The sequence below is a fragment of the Prionailurus bengalensis genome, chromosome A2 (genome assembly GCF_016509475.1).
Source record: "Prionailurus bengalensis isolate Pbe53 chromosome A2, Fcat_Pben_1.1_paternal_pri, whole genome shotgun sequence".
In the NCBI taxonomy this organism is placed as follows: Eukaryota; Metazoa; Chordata; class Mammalia; order Carnivora; family Felidae; genus Prionailurus; species Prionailurus bengalensis.
In genome coordinates this window covers 1,149,391-1,165,075 of record NC_057348.1, presented here as the reverse complement: position 1 = coordinate 1,165,075, position 15,685 = coordinate 1,149,391, and the positions used below count along the sequence as shown (strand labels likewise).

Genomic DNA, 15,685 nt, shown 5'->3' with positions numbered 1-15,685 from the left:
CTGCTTTCTGTCTCTGTGGATGGGACTCCTCTGGGGACCCCCTGTGCGTGGGGTCACGCAGGACGTGTCCTTCTCTGTCTGGCTCCTGTCACTGCATACAGTGTCCTCCGGGTCCCTCCACGTGGTGGCAGGTGGCAGGACGTCCTAACTTTTGTGGCAGGTGTGTTCCCCGGTTCAAGTCCCTGCTCTCACTCTTGGGCAGATGCCAAGAAGTCTAAACATTAATTAAAAAAAAAAAATTGTAATGTTTATTCATTTTTGAGAGAGACAGAGAGAGTGTGAGCAGGGGAGGGGCAGAGAGAAGTAGCCTCCAAGGGCAGCCTCCAGGCCCCGGGCAAGCTGTCAGCGCAGAGCCTGACGCGGGACTTGAACTCACAAACCGCGAGATCGTGACCTGAGCTGAAGTCGGACACTTAACCAACTGAGCCACCCGGGGGCCCCAACATTATTTTTTTTTTAATTTTTTTAATGTTTATTTATTTTTGAGAGAGACAGAGACAGAATGTGAGTGGGTTAGGGGCAGAGGGAGAGGGAGACACAGAATCGGAAGCAGGCCCCAGGCTCCGAGCTGTCAGCACAGAGCCCGACGCGGGGCTCGAACTCGCGAGCTGTGAGATCATGACCTGAGCCGCAGTCGGGTGCTCAACCGACTGAGCCACCCAGGCGCCCCCCAACTTTAATTTTTTTAACGGCCAGTCTTCTTTAAGCCATTTCATTTTATTTCAGCCTCCGCCTGATCATAACAGTCAAACCTATCCTCTGCCAAGCAAGACCCAAACAAACTCAAAAGCCACACCAGAGTGCAAAGAACAGAAAACGGCCACCAGAAATTTCATCTCCCTGCACTGCTGGCCGTTCTCATGGCGGCGTGTTTTTCTCAGATGGGGACCTGTGGGTTCTTCATTTCCTGGACCTTCGACCTTCTCCCTGGAATCCTCTGCCTCCAGGGATCTTCCCGGCTGGTCCCCGCCCACGAGTGTGAAATGCCACACCAGAAACAACACGCATGTTCATCAGGAGGGGATGGGAGTCCCCAAGCGGTGGACCAGCCTGGGGGTTGCACGAGAAGGTGGCGGCTGGGCCAAGGCAGAAGTGACCACCCGTGCAGGGTTGGCTGAAGGCTACTATGCGTGTTTAAGAGTTTTTAAAAATGAGGGAGGATCCCTTTGCACCTGCTCCCAGGTGCACACAGATGCATAGATTTCCCAGGACAGAAATAGAAGCAACTGAACATTGGCTGCTTTGGGATGGGATCATCCTTGTCCTGGGAGACAGGACCGAAAGCAGGACACTTTATGCGTTGTCTCCCAGACCCTTTATTTTGAACCATGCAAGTATATTTCCTATATAAATGCAAGTAAAGATAAAATATTAAAAACAAGCAAACAGGGGCGCCTGGGTGGCTCGGTCGGGGAAGCGTCCGACTTCAGCTCAGGTCAGGATCTTGCGGTTTGTGGGTTCGAGCCCCGCGTCGGGCTCTGTGCTGATGGCTCGGAGCCTGGAGCCTGCTTCGGATTCTGTGTGTGTCTCTCTCTCTGCCCCTCCCCTGCTTGCGCTCTGTCTGTCTCTCAAAAATAAATAAACATTAAAAAATGTTTTATAAGTAAACAAGCAAACAAATAAAAAACAAAACCCAAAGAGCCTTGTATTGGTCTCCATATCACAGGGCTGCATTTTTGCTTGTTTTGTTTTTTTTAATTTTTTTTTTAATTTTTTTTTCAACGTTTATTTATTTTTGGGACAGAGAGAGACAGAGCATGAACGGGGGAGGGGCAGAGAGAGAGGGAGACACAGAATCGGAAACAGGCTCCAGGCTCTGAGCCATCAGCCCAGAGCCTGACGCGGGGCTCGAACTCCCGGACCGCGAGATCGTGACCTGGCTGAAGTCGGACGCTTAACCGACTGCGCCACCCAGGCGCCCCCTGTTTTTTTTAATGTTGAAATCAAGAGTAGACCACGATTTTTTTTTATTCTGTCGCCTGCTACGCTTTGAGGATGTTGTTATGTGCTTCACCGTTGTAACTAATGCAGGGATGGACAGCTATGGGCAGAATTAGCCGCCCTCTTTCTGTGTTATTTGCTTAGATCCTGAGAAGGAGAATTCTTTTCCTCCCCTCCCACCCTCCCTTCTCTCCTTTCATCAGCATTTATTGAGCACTTACTGAATGTTAAAACCTGACTCAGGCACTGGAAATACAACCAGGAACAAAACAGACACAGATACCTTTCCTCTTGGAGCTCACTGGCTAGGTCGATGCTTCTTGAACTTTCTGGGCGATGGACACATTCTCTATCTGTATCATCTGGGAGCTACCAGCTGCCCTGTGGCTCTTGAACACTTGAAATGGGTCCTTGCAACTGAAGAACTGAATTTTAAATTTTATTTACTTTTTTAGTGTTTATTTTTTATTTTTGAGAGACAGAGAAAGAGAGTGTGTGCACTCAGGCACGTGAGCAGGGGAGGGGCAGAGAGAGAGGGAGACAGAGAATCCCAAGCAGACTGCCAGAGCCCAATGCAGGGCTCGATCCCAGGAACCACAAGATCATGACCTGAGCCAAAATCAAGAGTCAGAGGCTTAACCAACTGAGCCACCCAGGCAGCCCAAATTTTATTTACTTCTAATCAATTCATTAAAACTTTTTTTTTTAACGCTTATTCATCTTTGAGAGACAGAGAGAGACAGAGCATGAGCGGGAAAGGGGCAGAGAGAGGGAGACACAGAATCAGAAGCAGGCTCCAGGCTCCGAGTTGTCAGCACAGAGCCCGACACGGGCTCGAACTCACAGACCGTGAGATCATGACCTGAGCTGAAGTCCGAGGCTCAACCAACTGAGCCACCCGGGCACCCCTACTTTTAATCAATTCATTTAAATTTAAATAGCCACATGGGGCTAATACGTTCCTTATTGGATGGCACTTGGTTGGAATTCAGGGCTCCAGGGTGGGAGCATTTTTAAGACCATTGACTCCTGTGACCCAGGCTGTGTCTCAGGTCAGTAGAGGAGAAGAAGTCCAGGGTCAAGACCGCTTGAGATCTATGCTGGGTACCGCTCAGATGCTCACAAAAGCTGTCGGATTATCCTCATCCCAAGTGTCATGCATCCACACATTTGTCAGACATCATGGGGGACAGTTGGGGACATGGTGAACGAGAGCCTGGGTCGCTGCCCTAAGGAGCTCATGGCATGTGGGGAAGACGGGATAATCAAGGAAACAACCCCCCAGAATGACCAGAGATCGGGGTGCCTGGGTGGCTCCGTCAGTTGTGGGTCCGGCTCAGGTCATGAGCCCACTGTTCGTGGGATTGAGCCTCACATTGGGCTCTGTGCTGACAGTACAAAGCCTGCTTGGGATTCTCTCTCTCTGACTCTCTCTCTTTCTCTCTTAAAATAAATAAATGTAAATAAAAGATCACAAATGGTAAGTTCTATGATGGAAATAAATGAGGCCACGGGATGGCGGTGCATGTGGTAAGGACTCTGGCTGGGGGTGGTCAGGGTGGGCTCTCTGAGGAGGTGATGTGTGAGCGAGGCCTGGGGCCTGAAATGAGAAGATGTTGGCCGCGGGGCTATCTGGGGACAGGGCACCGCAAGCAGTAGGTGCTGCTGGTGCAAAGGCCCTGAGGCAGGAACAAACTTGGGAAGGCCAGCATGGCTGGGGCTGAAGGGGTAGGAAAAAATGGGCTGGCGTCTGGACCACCCAGGACCCTTGGGAAGGGAGGAAAATGGAGGTGACTGTCCTGAAACATTGGGAGGTTTACAGCAGTGCTTGTGTCTTTGCAGAGTTTGCTCTGGTCAGTGGGGGAAGCTCACCGAGCTCAGCAGATCTCATCTGGGTGGGAATGGAGCCTCATCCCCACCTCCTGGGCCCTCCCCCCTTTTCACTGGTAACCGCCAGCATTCCCCTTGAGGCATATTGGTGCAGCCCACAGGGAGAGGGGCAGGAGAGGCAGGAGGGCTGGAGAAGGAGGCTGTGGACAAGCCTCTTCCTGCTCAGAGAAGTCACGAGGACATCAAGGAACCTGGCATAGTTGTGACCTTTGGAGTTCAGAGGAACTTGAGCTTGACGGAGGCAGCTGGGCAGGGGCACTGTGGGGCCCCTCTGGACAGCCCCCTGACACACAGCTGGGGAAGGTGGCCAAAGGAAATCACAGGAAGCCACCCTGGGCAGCCTGGACCCCCGAGCCCAGGTCCTCTTCTGGCCCCTGTCCGGAGATCTGGGGCCCTGGGGGAGGGCTGGCTGGGAAGCCCAGAGCTGCAGGCTTATCTCTGTAAACAAAACTGAAGATTAGAGTCCCTGGGGAGAAGAGGGAGCTGGGGCTTGCGGTGGGAGCATTTTTGAGCTGGAAGAGCCCTGCATGCAGGCAGAGGGGGCAGAGTGGAGGCCTGGAAGGGCAGGGCTGTCCAGCTAATTCACAATCCTGCCTCCAGGCTGGGCTCTGTTGGCTTCTGCAGACTCTGCCTCTGTCCCTGTCACCTCTTCTGAAGGCTGGGCCTGATCACCCTCTCAACAGAGGCTCATCAGTAAACTTCCGCCACGTTCCCCATTTGGCTCCCAACTCTCATCCTTATTCAGCTTCTGTTCCTTCCTTGTTTAATGTTCTGCTCCCTCCCTGCAGCGGGAGCTGAGACTGGACTAGGGCCGGGGCAGGAAGCACTCCCTGAAGGCACAAAGTTTAAGGGACACAAAGAAAAAGCTCAGCTACGAAGACTCAAAGCTTGTGCATTTCTTTCTTCAGAGTAGGCTTGATGCGCAACGTGGGGCTTGAACTCAAGACCCTGAGATTGAGAGTCAAATGCCCCGCTCACTGAGGCAGCCAGGCACCCCAAGGTTCATAGTATTTTTAAAAAAATTTTAAACATTTATTTATTTTTGGACAGAAAGGGAGAGAGTGTGAGCGGGGAAGGGCAGGGAGGGAGGGAGACACAGAATCCGAAGCAGGTTCCAGGCTCTGAGCTGTCAGCACTGAGCCTGACGCGGGGCTCAAAGAACCCACAAACCGTGAGATCATGACCTGAACTGAAGTCAGATGCTTAACTGACTGCCACCCACATAGTATTTTAATCCAATATTTTAAAAGCTGAAACTAGGGGCACCTGGGTGGCTCAGTCCGTTGAGCGAACGACTTGGGCTCGGGTCACGATCTCACGGTTCGTGGGTTCAGGCCCCTAGTCGGGCTCCGTGCTGACAGTGCAGAGCCTGCTTGGGATTCTCTCTCTCTCTGTGTGTCCCTCCCCTGCTTGTGCTCACTCTCTCTCTCTTTCAAAATAAATAAATACACTTAAAACAGTATAAAAATAAAAAAATAAAAAGCTGAAACGAATGCAAAATAATCCACGATGGACAAAATATTAAGATTTTTAAAAAGGTAGGACCAGACCCTGCACTAGCATGACCTTGCCTCGCCGTCCTCACCCTGTCAGGGCCCTGGCTCTAGTAAAATTTTATTTTTTGATAGTCCATTACTATTTTTATCTTGATTACAGAGTTTTCTGGCGCCTCTGTAAATTTCGTTCCGAAGCGAGTGCCTCACTCGCCTCACTCTACTCCTGGCCCCGGAATGAGTGAAAGAACGAATGAATGGCCGTGTCTCTGCGGAAAACCTGGGCTGCAACCCTTAACTCCGCCCCCCGAGCCCTGCCACGCCCGCCCACGGCAGCCGAACCCGCCCACCCCACCATGCCCCGCCCCACCAGCGAGCCAGGCCCGCCCCCAAGCCCACATCCACCAACCATAACTAGGCCCCGCCTACTCCACGCTCGCCCCCGCCTCCAAGCCCGCCCCCCGGTCCCCTGACGCCTGCAGCGCCAGCGCCTGTCCGCAGCCCCTCGGCCCCCGCGCGTACCTTGCGTCACTTCCGGGGCGGTGGCGGGATCGAGGCTCATTTCCGCCTGTGGGGGTGCGGCGGCGGCGGCGGCGGCGGCGCAGGAGGCCGGGCCGGGGTGCCGAGGGACCGACGGACGCACGGGCGGCGGCCGGGAGCCATGGAGCGCGGCCCCGGGGCCGGGGGGCGCGGGCCGCGGCGGTGAGTGCCGAACAGGGGCGAGCGCGGCGGCGCGGGGGAGACCTCGGTGCCGCCCGCGGCCGTTTGGGGAGCTGGGCCTGCCCGCGAGGCCGGGACAGCCGGGTGGGACGCCCCCGAGACCCCTCACTGCTGGGGAGGCCGCGGTCCCGGCTGTAGGACCCGCCGACCGGGGACCGGGACCGCGGGCCAACGTGGCGACCCCGGCAGAGCCCTGTCCCCCGGTCCTTTGAGGTCTCGGATGTGGGGTGAGCGCCCACCCCTCTGGTGACGCGGCCCCCGCCTCCGGGCCGGGGCCGTCCGAGTCGCGGACTCTACCTAGTTTCCCGCCCCAGCCCGACACCCGGGCCCGCCGCAGCATCCCTTAGCGGAGTCCTCCTTCCTAAACGTCTCCCGGACGCCTGTACCCCTTCGCGGGCGTCCTCTGGCCGCCTGGGACACCGGGGTAGGCTTCCCGGTCTTCGCTCCAGTTTGATCTCCCGGTTGCAGCCAGGGGACGTACCGCAGCCCCTAACCCGTGGTGCCCGTCCATGCTCCGCCCAGGACTCCAGGGCTCCCCGTTTCCTCCAGGATGAAGTCCAAACTCTGCAGCAGGGCTCACGGGCGCGGCCTGACCCAGCCTGACCCAGCCCTGGCTCCCTCTGGGACCCCTCTGCTCACCTCTTCCTCCCAGCGTCCGCTCGACAGGGAGATCTGCAGTTCCTGGAACTCGCCGTCACTTCTGGGGTTTTGCAGTGCGCTGTTCCTTGCCACTCGGTCACTTTCTGTGCACCTCTCAGACTGCACCTTACTCCAGGCAGCTTTCCCACCCTGACTGGCTGGGTGAGGTGCCGCCAGGCCGAGCGTATTTAGGTCATCCTTGAGTATCGCGGTTGTTTGTTTCCTCGTTGGTGCTCAGAACACCAGCAGCCCTTACAGGGCCTGGCGGCAGAGTGCCCAGTCCGCGCTCGTGGACCGAATTGCCCCGCTCGCAGGGCATGCCTAGGGACACTCATAAATGTCGCACGGGAGGCCCCAGGGGTTCATGGCCTAAGAAAAGACTGTCCTCCTTCCCTGTCAAAGCCGGCAGACTGTAGCTTCCCTCTTTTCTCTTTACCTCTTGTCACTTGCTCTCTTGTTCAGCCAGGGTTCACTGGATAAGAACAGATAGCTGTCCTGCCCTCATGGGGTTTCTCTTTGATTGCTGTCGGGGGTGGTCAGACAGGTAAATACAAGCTGTGGCAGGTGCTGTGGGGACAGACTGGAACCAGGAGAGCTTGTGGCATCTCCCCGTGGTTTGGAAGGCCTCTCCAGGGGCGCTGGAAGGTTGATCTGAAGGGTGGGCAGGACAGGGGGCAAGGGCTGGCCAGTGGAGATCGGGGGAGGGGGTCCCTGGCTGGGCAACTGCCTGGGCTCTGGCTTGTCTGGGGAGATCGAAGGGGAGTGAGGCCGCAGAGGTGGGCCCTGGCAGGCTGTGGCAAGGCTTCAGTTTCCACCTGGAAGTGGCAGGAGGCCAGAGGGCGTCCAGAGAAAAGGTGTGCTTTCTTATCTCAGGTTTGTGCCGGGAGAGGGATTCTGTGGCTGCTGGGGGAGAGTGCGGGCGGGCAATGAACAGGACCGCACAGCCGTCCAGGTGCAAGGTGGTGGCTGCGTGGACCGGGCGTTGGTTGGATGGAGACCCATCAGGCCCCGGCAGAGGGGGAGCGGAGGATGCCATGCTGTGTCTCTGGCTTGGGCAGTGGGGCTTCTCCACCTTGGTGTGCCCTTCATTTCCCGGGTTGCGGGGGGCTCCTGCCTGCCCACGGACTCTCAGCCAGGCCTTCTCTCAAAAGCAGTCTTTGCTGTGCTGCCCCAACTCCAGACCCTCTAAGCTTCCCCAGCACCAGGGCAGTGTTGCTGTTTGGCCCTGGATCTGAGAAGACATTGAAGCCGCCTGGGCTTGGTTGACCGGTTGACACTTGGGGACGGATAACTCCCTTGGGGTAATGGGGGAGGACATCCTGTGCTCTGGAGAGCGTCCATCAGCATCTCTGGCCCCCACCCACTCAGGAATGGGAACACCCTTCCCCACTTGTCACAACCCAAAGTGTCCCCAGGAGTTGGCAGGTGTCCTGGGGACAAACTCTTACCTGGGAACAGGTACGATAGACTCTCCTCCAAAGGATGCTTGCACGTAAAGTGTGCGTCCCGCCTGCGAGTTCAGGGACCCTGGAAGCTGCCTGGTGTCCCCTCCTGGTATCCCCACCTGGGCCCTCCCACTCCCTCCTGTGTGCCCAGACTCTGGGCAAACTCAGGCTGTGGCTGTGGCTCTCTCCTGACCTTGGCACCAGATCACAGGCCCAGAGGGAGCACGTGTGTCTCTGGGCCTCAGCCTGCTCTGGTCCGCTCTGAATCTGTGTGTCCCCGGCCCGGTGGTTTTCAAATGCCACGGCCCCAAAACTGCGTGTGCCAAGGTGCTGTGCTGCTGAAAGTGAGTTGTGAGCGTTCCAGTCTGTAAAGAAAAGCCTAGTAAGTGGTTATTTTCTCAAGGCTTTGTATTTCTTAGTCTCTGTTGGCAACTCCCTGTGGGACTGTTAGTGATTTAGCTGTAGTCTGTGACTTACTGTGCCGCCTCTGAGCCACGCCCCCCCGTCCACCACCTACTTCTCACTAAGTCCCCGTGGGAGGCAGTGTTGTCTTCCCCAGTAGGTGAGGAAACTGAGGCCCAGGGAAGGAAGGAGCCTTGCCCAAGGTCACAGAGCCCTCCGTTGAGCTGGAGAAGGAAGCCATTCGGGCTCCAGTGCCCCCCTCCCCCGCAGCCTGGCCCCAGCACAGGGCCCAGCCATTGTCTGAGCTCAGTAGGCCTTCCCAGCCTCTAGATGTATCCTGCTTTTGTTACCAGAGCCTTTGTTTCTTGTATTTCCTCTGCCTGGGCTCCACTGTCTCTGGACGTTGCAGTCCTGCCCCTCGAGGCCCGGCCCCTGTGAGCATGCTCTTGGGTCCGAGTCCCTTCAGTTGGCAGTCTGTCCTTGCCTTGGCTGCGGTGTGTCACCTGGGGTTGGTGGCAGATGAATCCTTGAAGGATGGCCTGGAGATGGGCTGGGGGGGTGGGGGAGTCTGGGCCGGCTGTGTGAACAGAGGCGTAGGGAGAGCACCGGGGTCTCTCTGCGCCCAGAGCAGGGGCTGTGTGGGGGAGAGCTGGTGTGAGCCAGGGGTCTCATTGCCCAGTACAGCCTGCTGGCCGAGGCTGGGCTGACTGGGGGGGCTTACCTGGCAAGAGTTGGTGACTGCATGCTGGGAAAGGGTGCAGCAGGTGGTGGTCCGGTTAGCTTTGGGTCCCACAAAGGGCATATGGGGGGTACGTGGTCCCTGTGGATGACCAGCTGGGCCCGCAGGCCCATGGGGCCGAGAGTGGACCAGTTTGAGTGGGAGAGGGTGGACTGGGCTGCGGGGAAGGCCGAGAGGCTCGGTACAGACAAGATCGGGTCACCGTGTCCCAGCGGAACCCCGAGGGAACCCCGTTTCTCGCTTCCTCCCCCCCCCCCCCCAGGGTTTCCCTCTGCAGGACGTGGAGACGCAAGGCTGCAAGGCTCCCGAGGGCTCGGCTTGGACCACGATGGGGCTGGGCTGCAGCCTCCTAAGGGGGCTCTCGTCTGGGGCAGTGGCTGGGGGCTGCCCTCCGCCCTGCCCGCGTCTCAGAGCACCCCCACCCCTCCCCTGCCAAGCGAGGCCCGCCCTGGGGCCCGGCGCCCGCCATGAACGGCCTGTCAGTGAGCGAGCTCTGCTGCCTTTTCTGCTGCCCACCCTGCCCCGGCCGCATTGCTGCCAAGCTCGCCTTCCTGCCGCCGGAGCCTACCTACTCGCTGGTGCCCGAGCCCGAGCCGGGGCCCGGTGGAGCTGGGGCCGCCCCCTCGGGGACCCTGCGGGCCTCCGCCGGCAGCCCGGGGCGCTGGAAGCTCCACCTGATGGAGCGTGCTGATTTCCAGTACAGCCAGCGCGAGCTGGACACCATCGAGGTCTTCCTGACCAAGAGCAGCCGGGGCAACCGCGTCTCCTGCATGTACGTGCGCTGTGCGCCCGGCGCCAGGTGAGCGTCACGGGAGGACGGCACGGGGTCCGGACAGTGCCCGGAGGGAGGCCCGAGAGGTTCCCGGTGCAGAAGCAGAATGTGTCCCGTCCTCGGGCCCCTGGTGTCCTGCCGGAGGCCGTTCCCCGCGGGCCGGAGCCGGGGCGAAAGCCCGTCAGGCGGCGCAGGTGCCCTGGGGATTCTTGTTGCCAAAGGGGTGGCAAATGGGATCCACCAAGAGCAGGGCCACGTGGGACTGCCTGGGCCCTTACAGCCCCGTCACGGAGGAGTACCCTGGGGCTGGTGGGGGGGGCGGGTCCTGGGTGGCCTTGTCGCACCTGCCTGACAAGGAGCCGCCTGCTTCAGGGCTCCGTGCTCACCTGCCCAGGGAAGGGCTCCTGGGTGCTTGGTGCTCAGTGAGGACTTGGCATCTGCTTCAGGGCCAGGGCACTTGAGGCCTGGCAGGTGGCTCAGGCCAAGTCTGCCTCCTCGTTTAGTGTCCTTGAAGCCCGGAGGCACGGCTCTTCCTTGAGTACGACAGCGGGAAAGAGGTGGGGCCCTTCAGGTGTCTCTGCCTTTAGACCGGGCGGGGTCTGAGTCCAGATCTGAGCTCAAAGGGCAAGCTTTTACCTTTTAGCTAGGCTGGGGCCCAGGGGTGCTGGAGGAAGAAGACTGTAGGAGTGCGTTGGCCAGGATCCAGCCTGTCGGGGTGACCTGGGGCAGGTCCTGATGGCCAGCAGCACTGCAGGGCGGAAATGAGTTTTGGGGTCATGTTCTGTAGGAGGGGAAGAGACGGTGTGAACAGGGATTGATCTGGTTCGTTCGTTTGTGGGGGCAAGGGTGGGGGCCAGCTGTCTAGAGGAGCGGCCGCTGTCTCATTCCCTGGAAGGTTCCAGGCAGCGGGCACACGTGCCTGCCATCCTTGGGCTGTCAGAGTCCCTCTAAAAGGAGTGATTCCAGAGGAGAGAGCTGCTGTCCCCAGGCAATAGAGGTGCGGCGGTCGCTGACTTGCTGAGCTGTGGGTCCACCCTGTGCTGAGGCCATGGCCAGCAGTCCCCTTTCACGGAGGGGAAGCCCTCATGGCCAGAGGAGCCAGGCCACTTTGTGGCAGAGGCGGCCTCTCTCCCGCATTAGTGCTCTCGTCCACGGGGCGACTGGGAGCCTCCCTTGCCCTCTGACCTCCCCCCCCCCGCCCCGACCCCCCAGGTACACGGTTCTCTTCTCGCACGGCAACGCGGTGGACCTGGGCCAGATGAGCAGCTTCTACATCGGCCTGGGCTCGCGCATCAACTGCAACATCTTCTCCTACGACTACTCGGGCTACGGGGTGAGCTCGGGCAAGCCCTCCGAGAAGAACCTGTACGCCGACATCGACGCCGCCTGGCAGGCGCTGCGCACCAGGTGAGCTGTGTGTTGGGCGTAGCGGGTGAGCACCCAGGGCCTCAGGCCGGCCTCCCTGGGGAGGCCCTGGGGGGTGGTCCTCAGGAGAGGGCCATCAGCGGCACACTGGGCGGCAGGGTGAGGTCTGACGTGTGTCCCCTTGGTGAGGCGACAGGCATGCTGGTGTGCGGGGAGGTGGGGCGGGCAGTCTTCAGATCTGCCCTCCCCTCCCGGGAACCCCTTGTCCGGCAGGGGTATAGATAGGCTGTACCTAGGGGAGTGGGGGCTCTGCCTGCACCGGGTGGATAGAGGACCTGGGCCCAGGAGGTGGGCTGTGTGGGCTCTGAGAAAATACTCAGAGTCCTGGGGCCAGGGAGCATTTGGGGTGCAGGGAGGCGTAGGGCTGCTCTGTCATGGTTCTCAGGGCTGACCCGTGAGGCATGCATGGCCACTGACGGTGGCCTCCTCCTCGGGGCAGGGCTCCTCTGGGCCTAGAGGGTTCTGAAGAGTTCCAGAAGGTTCTGTCAGGCAGTTTGGTGTCCGGCACAGCATCTGGGGGCCGGTGGGAGGCTAGCAAGCAGAGGCACATACCTCTGTGCTTGACTGAGGGCCACCAGGGCCTCGGCCAAGCCCCCTTCCCTGGACCCCCCCCCCCCCAATCCTGTTTATTTAGATCCCAGACAGCCCCCTTCCTCTCTCACTGAAGCTCATTTGCTTGGTCTCTGAGCCCAGAGATTCCTCTGGAAGGAGGCCACCCTGACTCTGGCCCTCCCAGACATGGGGCCCTGTCCACTGCCTTCTTGGGGCTGCCCCATCTCAGCCCTGCCTGCCCGACCTGCCACTCCCCCCCCCCCATTCCTGCAGGGACCAAAGTCAGCTTGGCCTGGGGAGGTGGGGACCCTGGTTGCCCAAGTGATGCACCAGGCAGTTCCTGCTGCAGGCCCCAGGAGTGGGGTCCCCTGGCACAGCCCTGGCACTGGGGACCAAGCGTGGGCAGCGTGGTGCAGGTACGTGCTGTCCTCGGCTTCCTCAGTCCCTTGTGCTGCTCCTGCTGGCGGTGCTGGTCCTCAGTCCCTTGTGCTGTTCCTGCTGGCGGTGTTGGTCCTCAGTCCCTTGTGCTGCTCCTGCTGCTGGTGCTGGTCCTCAGTCCCTTGTGCTGCTCCTGCTGGCGGTGCTGGTCCTCAGTCCCTTGTGCTGCTCCTGCTGGCGGTGCTGGTCCTCAGTCCCTTGTGCTGCTCCTGCTGGCGGTGCTGGTCCTCAGTCCCTTGTGCTGCTCCTGCTGGCGGTGCTGGTCCTCAGTCCCTTGTGCTGCTCCTGCTGCTGGTGCTGGTCCTCGGTCCCTTGTGCTGCTCCTGCTGCTGGTGCTGGTCCTCGGTCCCTTGTGCTGCTCCTGCTGCTGGTGCTGGTCCTCGGTCCCTTGTGCTGCTCCTGCTGCTGGTGCTGGTCCTCGGTCCCTTGTGCTGCTCCTGCTGGTGGTGCTGGTCCTCGGTCCCTTGTGCTGCTCCTGCTGGTGGTGCTGGTCCTCAGTCCCTTGTGCTGCTCCTGCTGCTGGTGCTGGTCCTCGGTCCCTTGTGCTGCTCCTGCTGCTGGTGCTGGTCCTCGGTCCCTTGTGCTGCTCCTGCTGCTGGTGCTGGTCCTCGGTCCCTTGTGCTGCTCCTGCTGCTGGTGCTGGTCCTCGGTCCCTTGTGCTGCTCCTGCTGGTGGTGCTGGTCCTCAGTCCCTTGTGCTGCTCCTGCTGGCGGTGCTGGTCCTCAGTCCCTTGTGCTGCTCCTGCTGGCGGTACTGGTCCTCAGTCCCTTGTGCTGCTCCTGCTGGCGGTGTTGGTCCTCAATCCCTTGTGCTGCTCCTGCTGGCTGCTGGTGGCTGGCAGAACCACACTGCACTGTGGTGTGAGGGATCTGAGCTCTGTCCATCCAGCCCATCTGTCCTGCGGCCAGCACTGTCCTCCAGAGACCTGATCCCGCAGAGAGAGAATCAGTAGGAGGGCAGGAGGCTTGGGCCCCACTGGTGACCAGGGGCTGGGGAGGCCTGGGGAAGATTTGCTTCTCCGTCTGCCTCTCGTGTGTCCGAGTGTTAGGGCTGGACCGGCTGGTGCTCAGTGCAGTGGTAGCTTCCGTGTCCGGGGAGCAGGCTGAGGAGGAGCGGCGGGGTGGCAGGCAGAAGGCCACGTGGCATTCCTGAAGCTCAGGGCCAGGCGATTGTTAACCTGGAAGGCCGCCGGGACAGAGACAGGTGTGGATGGCCCCTGGGTGGACAGGGAGGTGGACTCTTGCTGCCTGGGTGGGCTGCACAGGTGAGATGTACCAGAGGGGTGTCCCCTTGGTATGTCGGGGTCCAGGTCTGTGGAGGCCTCGTGCCTGGGGAGGGCGGCTAGTGGGTCCCCAGGCAGATGGGAACAGGCATTTGCAGGCTTGGAGCTGTCTTGGGGCTGGATCAGCTGTGCTGGGGGTGGAGGGTGAGACTCTTGGGGGTGGTGGCAGGGTGGGGGAAGAGGCTGGGGCCTGGACGTGGGAGCTGGTGCTGAGGAGGCTCGGGACCCGGCCACGCTGTAGGGAAGGTGCCCCGAGAAGGAGGTGGTGCCCACCAGCCTGCAGGAGACACTCTTCTTGCTCTGCCGGTGTTGTGATAAGGTGGACGTGCCGACACCAAGGGGCTGCAACCAAGGGGCTGCAAACGGGCCGTTAAGTCAGGAGACACGACTGCCATGATTTCCCGTGGCTAAGGGATGGGCGAGGAATGCCAGGAGGGACCTGTTCCCTATGTGCTACTGGGAACTGGGTGTGTCCCTGGGCAAGTGTGTTTGTGGGGGGGGGGGGGTAGGTGTTGGAGGGTGGAGAGCAGGAGCGGCCTCAGGGCCTGCCCTGCCCCCAGGAGCCCAGGCGTGGCCTTGGGGCCCTCACCAAGGGCACTCGGCATGTGTGGTCCAAATTGGTACTGTTGGTGAGGCAGGGTTAGGGCCACCTGTCTGTACACCTACCCAGGCCCTACTTTCCTACTGAGCAGACTTGTTCATTAATGGGGACAGGGGTGGGGGTAGGGGGCTTGTCACTGGGCCCAACCCTACTGCTTGGAGGCTGTGCAGGAAGGTTGGAGGGGGGACTGCCCCAGGAGGGCAGGTGGTGGGGGGGTGGGGGTGTGCGCGCGCGCATGCGGCTCACTCGCCCAGGCTGCTGCTGGCCGCGGCTGACCCTGCCCCACTGCCAGGTACGGCATCAGCCCGGACAGCATCGTCCTGTACGGGCAGAGCATCGGCACGGTGCCCACCGTGGACCTGGCCTCTCGCTACGAGTGCGCTGCAGTGGTGCTGCACTCGCCGCTCACCTCAGGCATGCGCGTTGCCTTCCCCGACACCAAGAAGACCTACTGCTTCGATGCGTTCCCCAAGTGAGAGAGGGGAGGGTGGGGGGGCGGGGCGGGAGCCCGGGGGCGGGGCTTCGGCGGGGCGGGCGCTGCTCCCAGACTTGACGCGCCCTGCCCTACAGCATCGAGAAGGTGTCCAAGATCACGTCACCGGTGCTCATCATCCACGGCACGGAGGACGAAGTAATCGACTTCTCCCACGGGCTGGCGCTCTATGAGCGCTGCCCCAAGGCCGTGGAGCCGCTGTGGGTGGAGGGCGCCGGGCACAACGACATCGAGCTCTACAGCCAGTACTTGGAGCGCCTGCGCCGCTTCATCTCCCAGGAGCTGCCCAGCCAGCGCGCCTAGCCTAGCCGGGAGCCGCCTAGCCTAGCCGGGAGCCACACCGGGACTTCAGCAATAAGGCGGCGCCTGGACCTTGCCCCCGCCCCGGCCCGGGGGCTGCATGTGAACCCTCGGGCACCCCGGTCCTCCGAGGCAGCTGGAGGGTTAGGGGGCCGGGACCTGCCCCAGCCCAGGGGCCGTGGACGATGTACAGGCGCGGAGCTACGCTCTCCTTTCCTTTTGGAAGCAAAAAGAAGGAAAAACGTGAACACAAATTAAAGATTTAAAATTTTAGGATTCCTCTCCCTTCCGTGGTTCGTGCGCGCTCTCCCAGGGCCCAGCGAGTTGGAAGAGGGAGCTGGGCTTCGCCCCTAAACTTCCAGGACATTTCGGCACAAATGCAGAGGTCAAGCCACTGCCACTGTGGAAGAGGGGTTGGGCTTTGAGGCCCAGCCGAGGCACCCCTTGAGGCTCCTGGTTGCTTGGGTGGTGATGGAGGGGTAAGGCAGCATTTGAACCCGGGACCCGTGCCTGCCTTCTCCAGTGCACCTCCTGGGAGGGTGGTGGGCTCCCA

General features: G+C 60.2%; 1 protein-coding gene across 1 annotated transcript; it reads left to right on the top strand.

The window, feature by feature from the left end:
• The first annotated feature begins 5,901 nt into the window (after window positions 1-5,901).
• ABHD17A (abhydrolase domain containing 17A, depalmitoylase) lies at window positions 5,902-15,405 on the top strand. Its single transcript, XM_043586013.1, has 5 exons — window positions 5,902-6,026; window positions 9,532-10,068; window positions 11,254-11,448; window positions 14,632-14,811; window positions 14,910-15,405. The coding sequence occupies exons 2-5, from the start codon at window positions 9,737-9,739 to the stop codon at window positions 15,133-15,135; spliced, it is 933 nt and encodes a 310-aa protein (XP_043441948.1). The 5' UTR covers window positions 5,902-6,026; window positions 9,532-9,736; the 3' UTR covers window positions 15,136-15,405.
• Window positions 15,406-15,685: the final 280 nt, after the last annotated feature.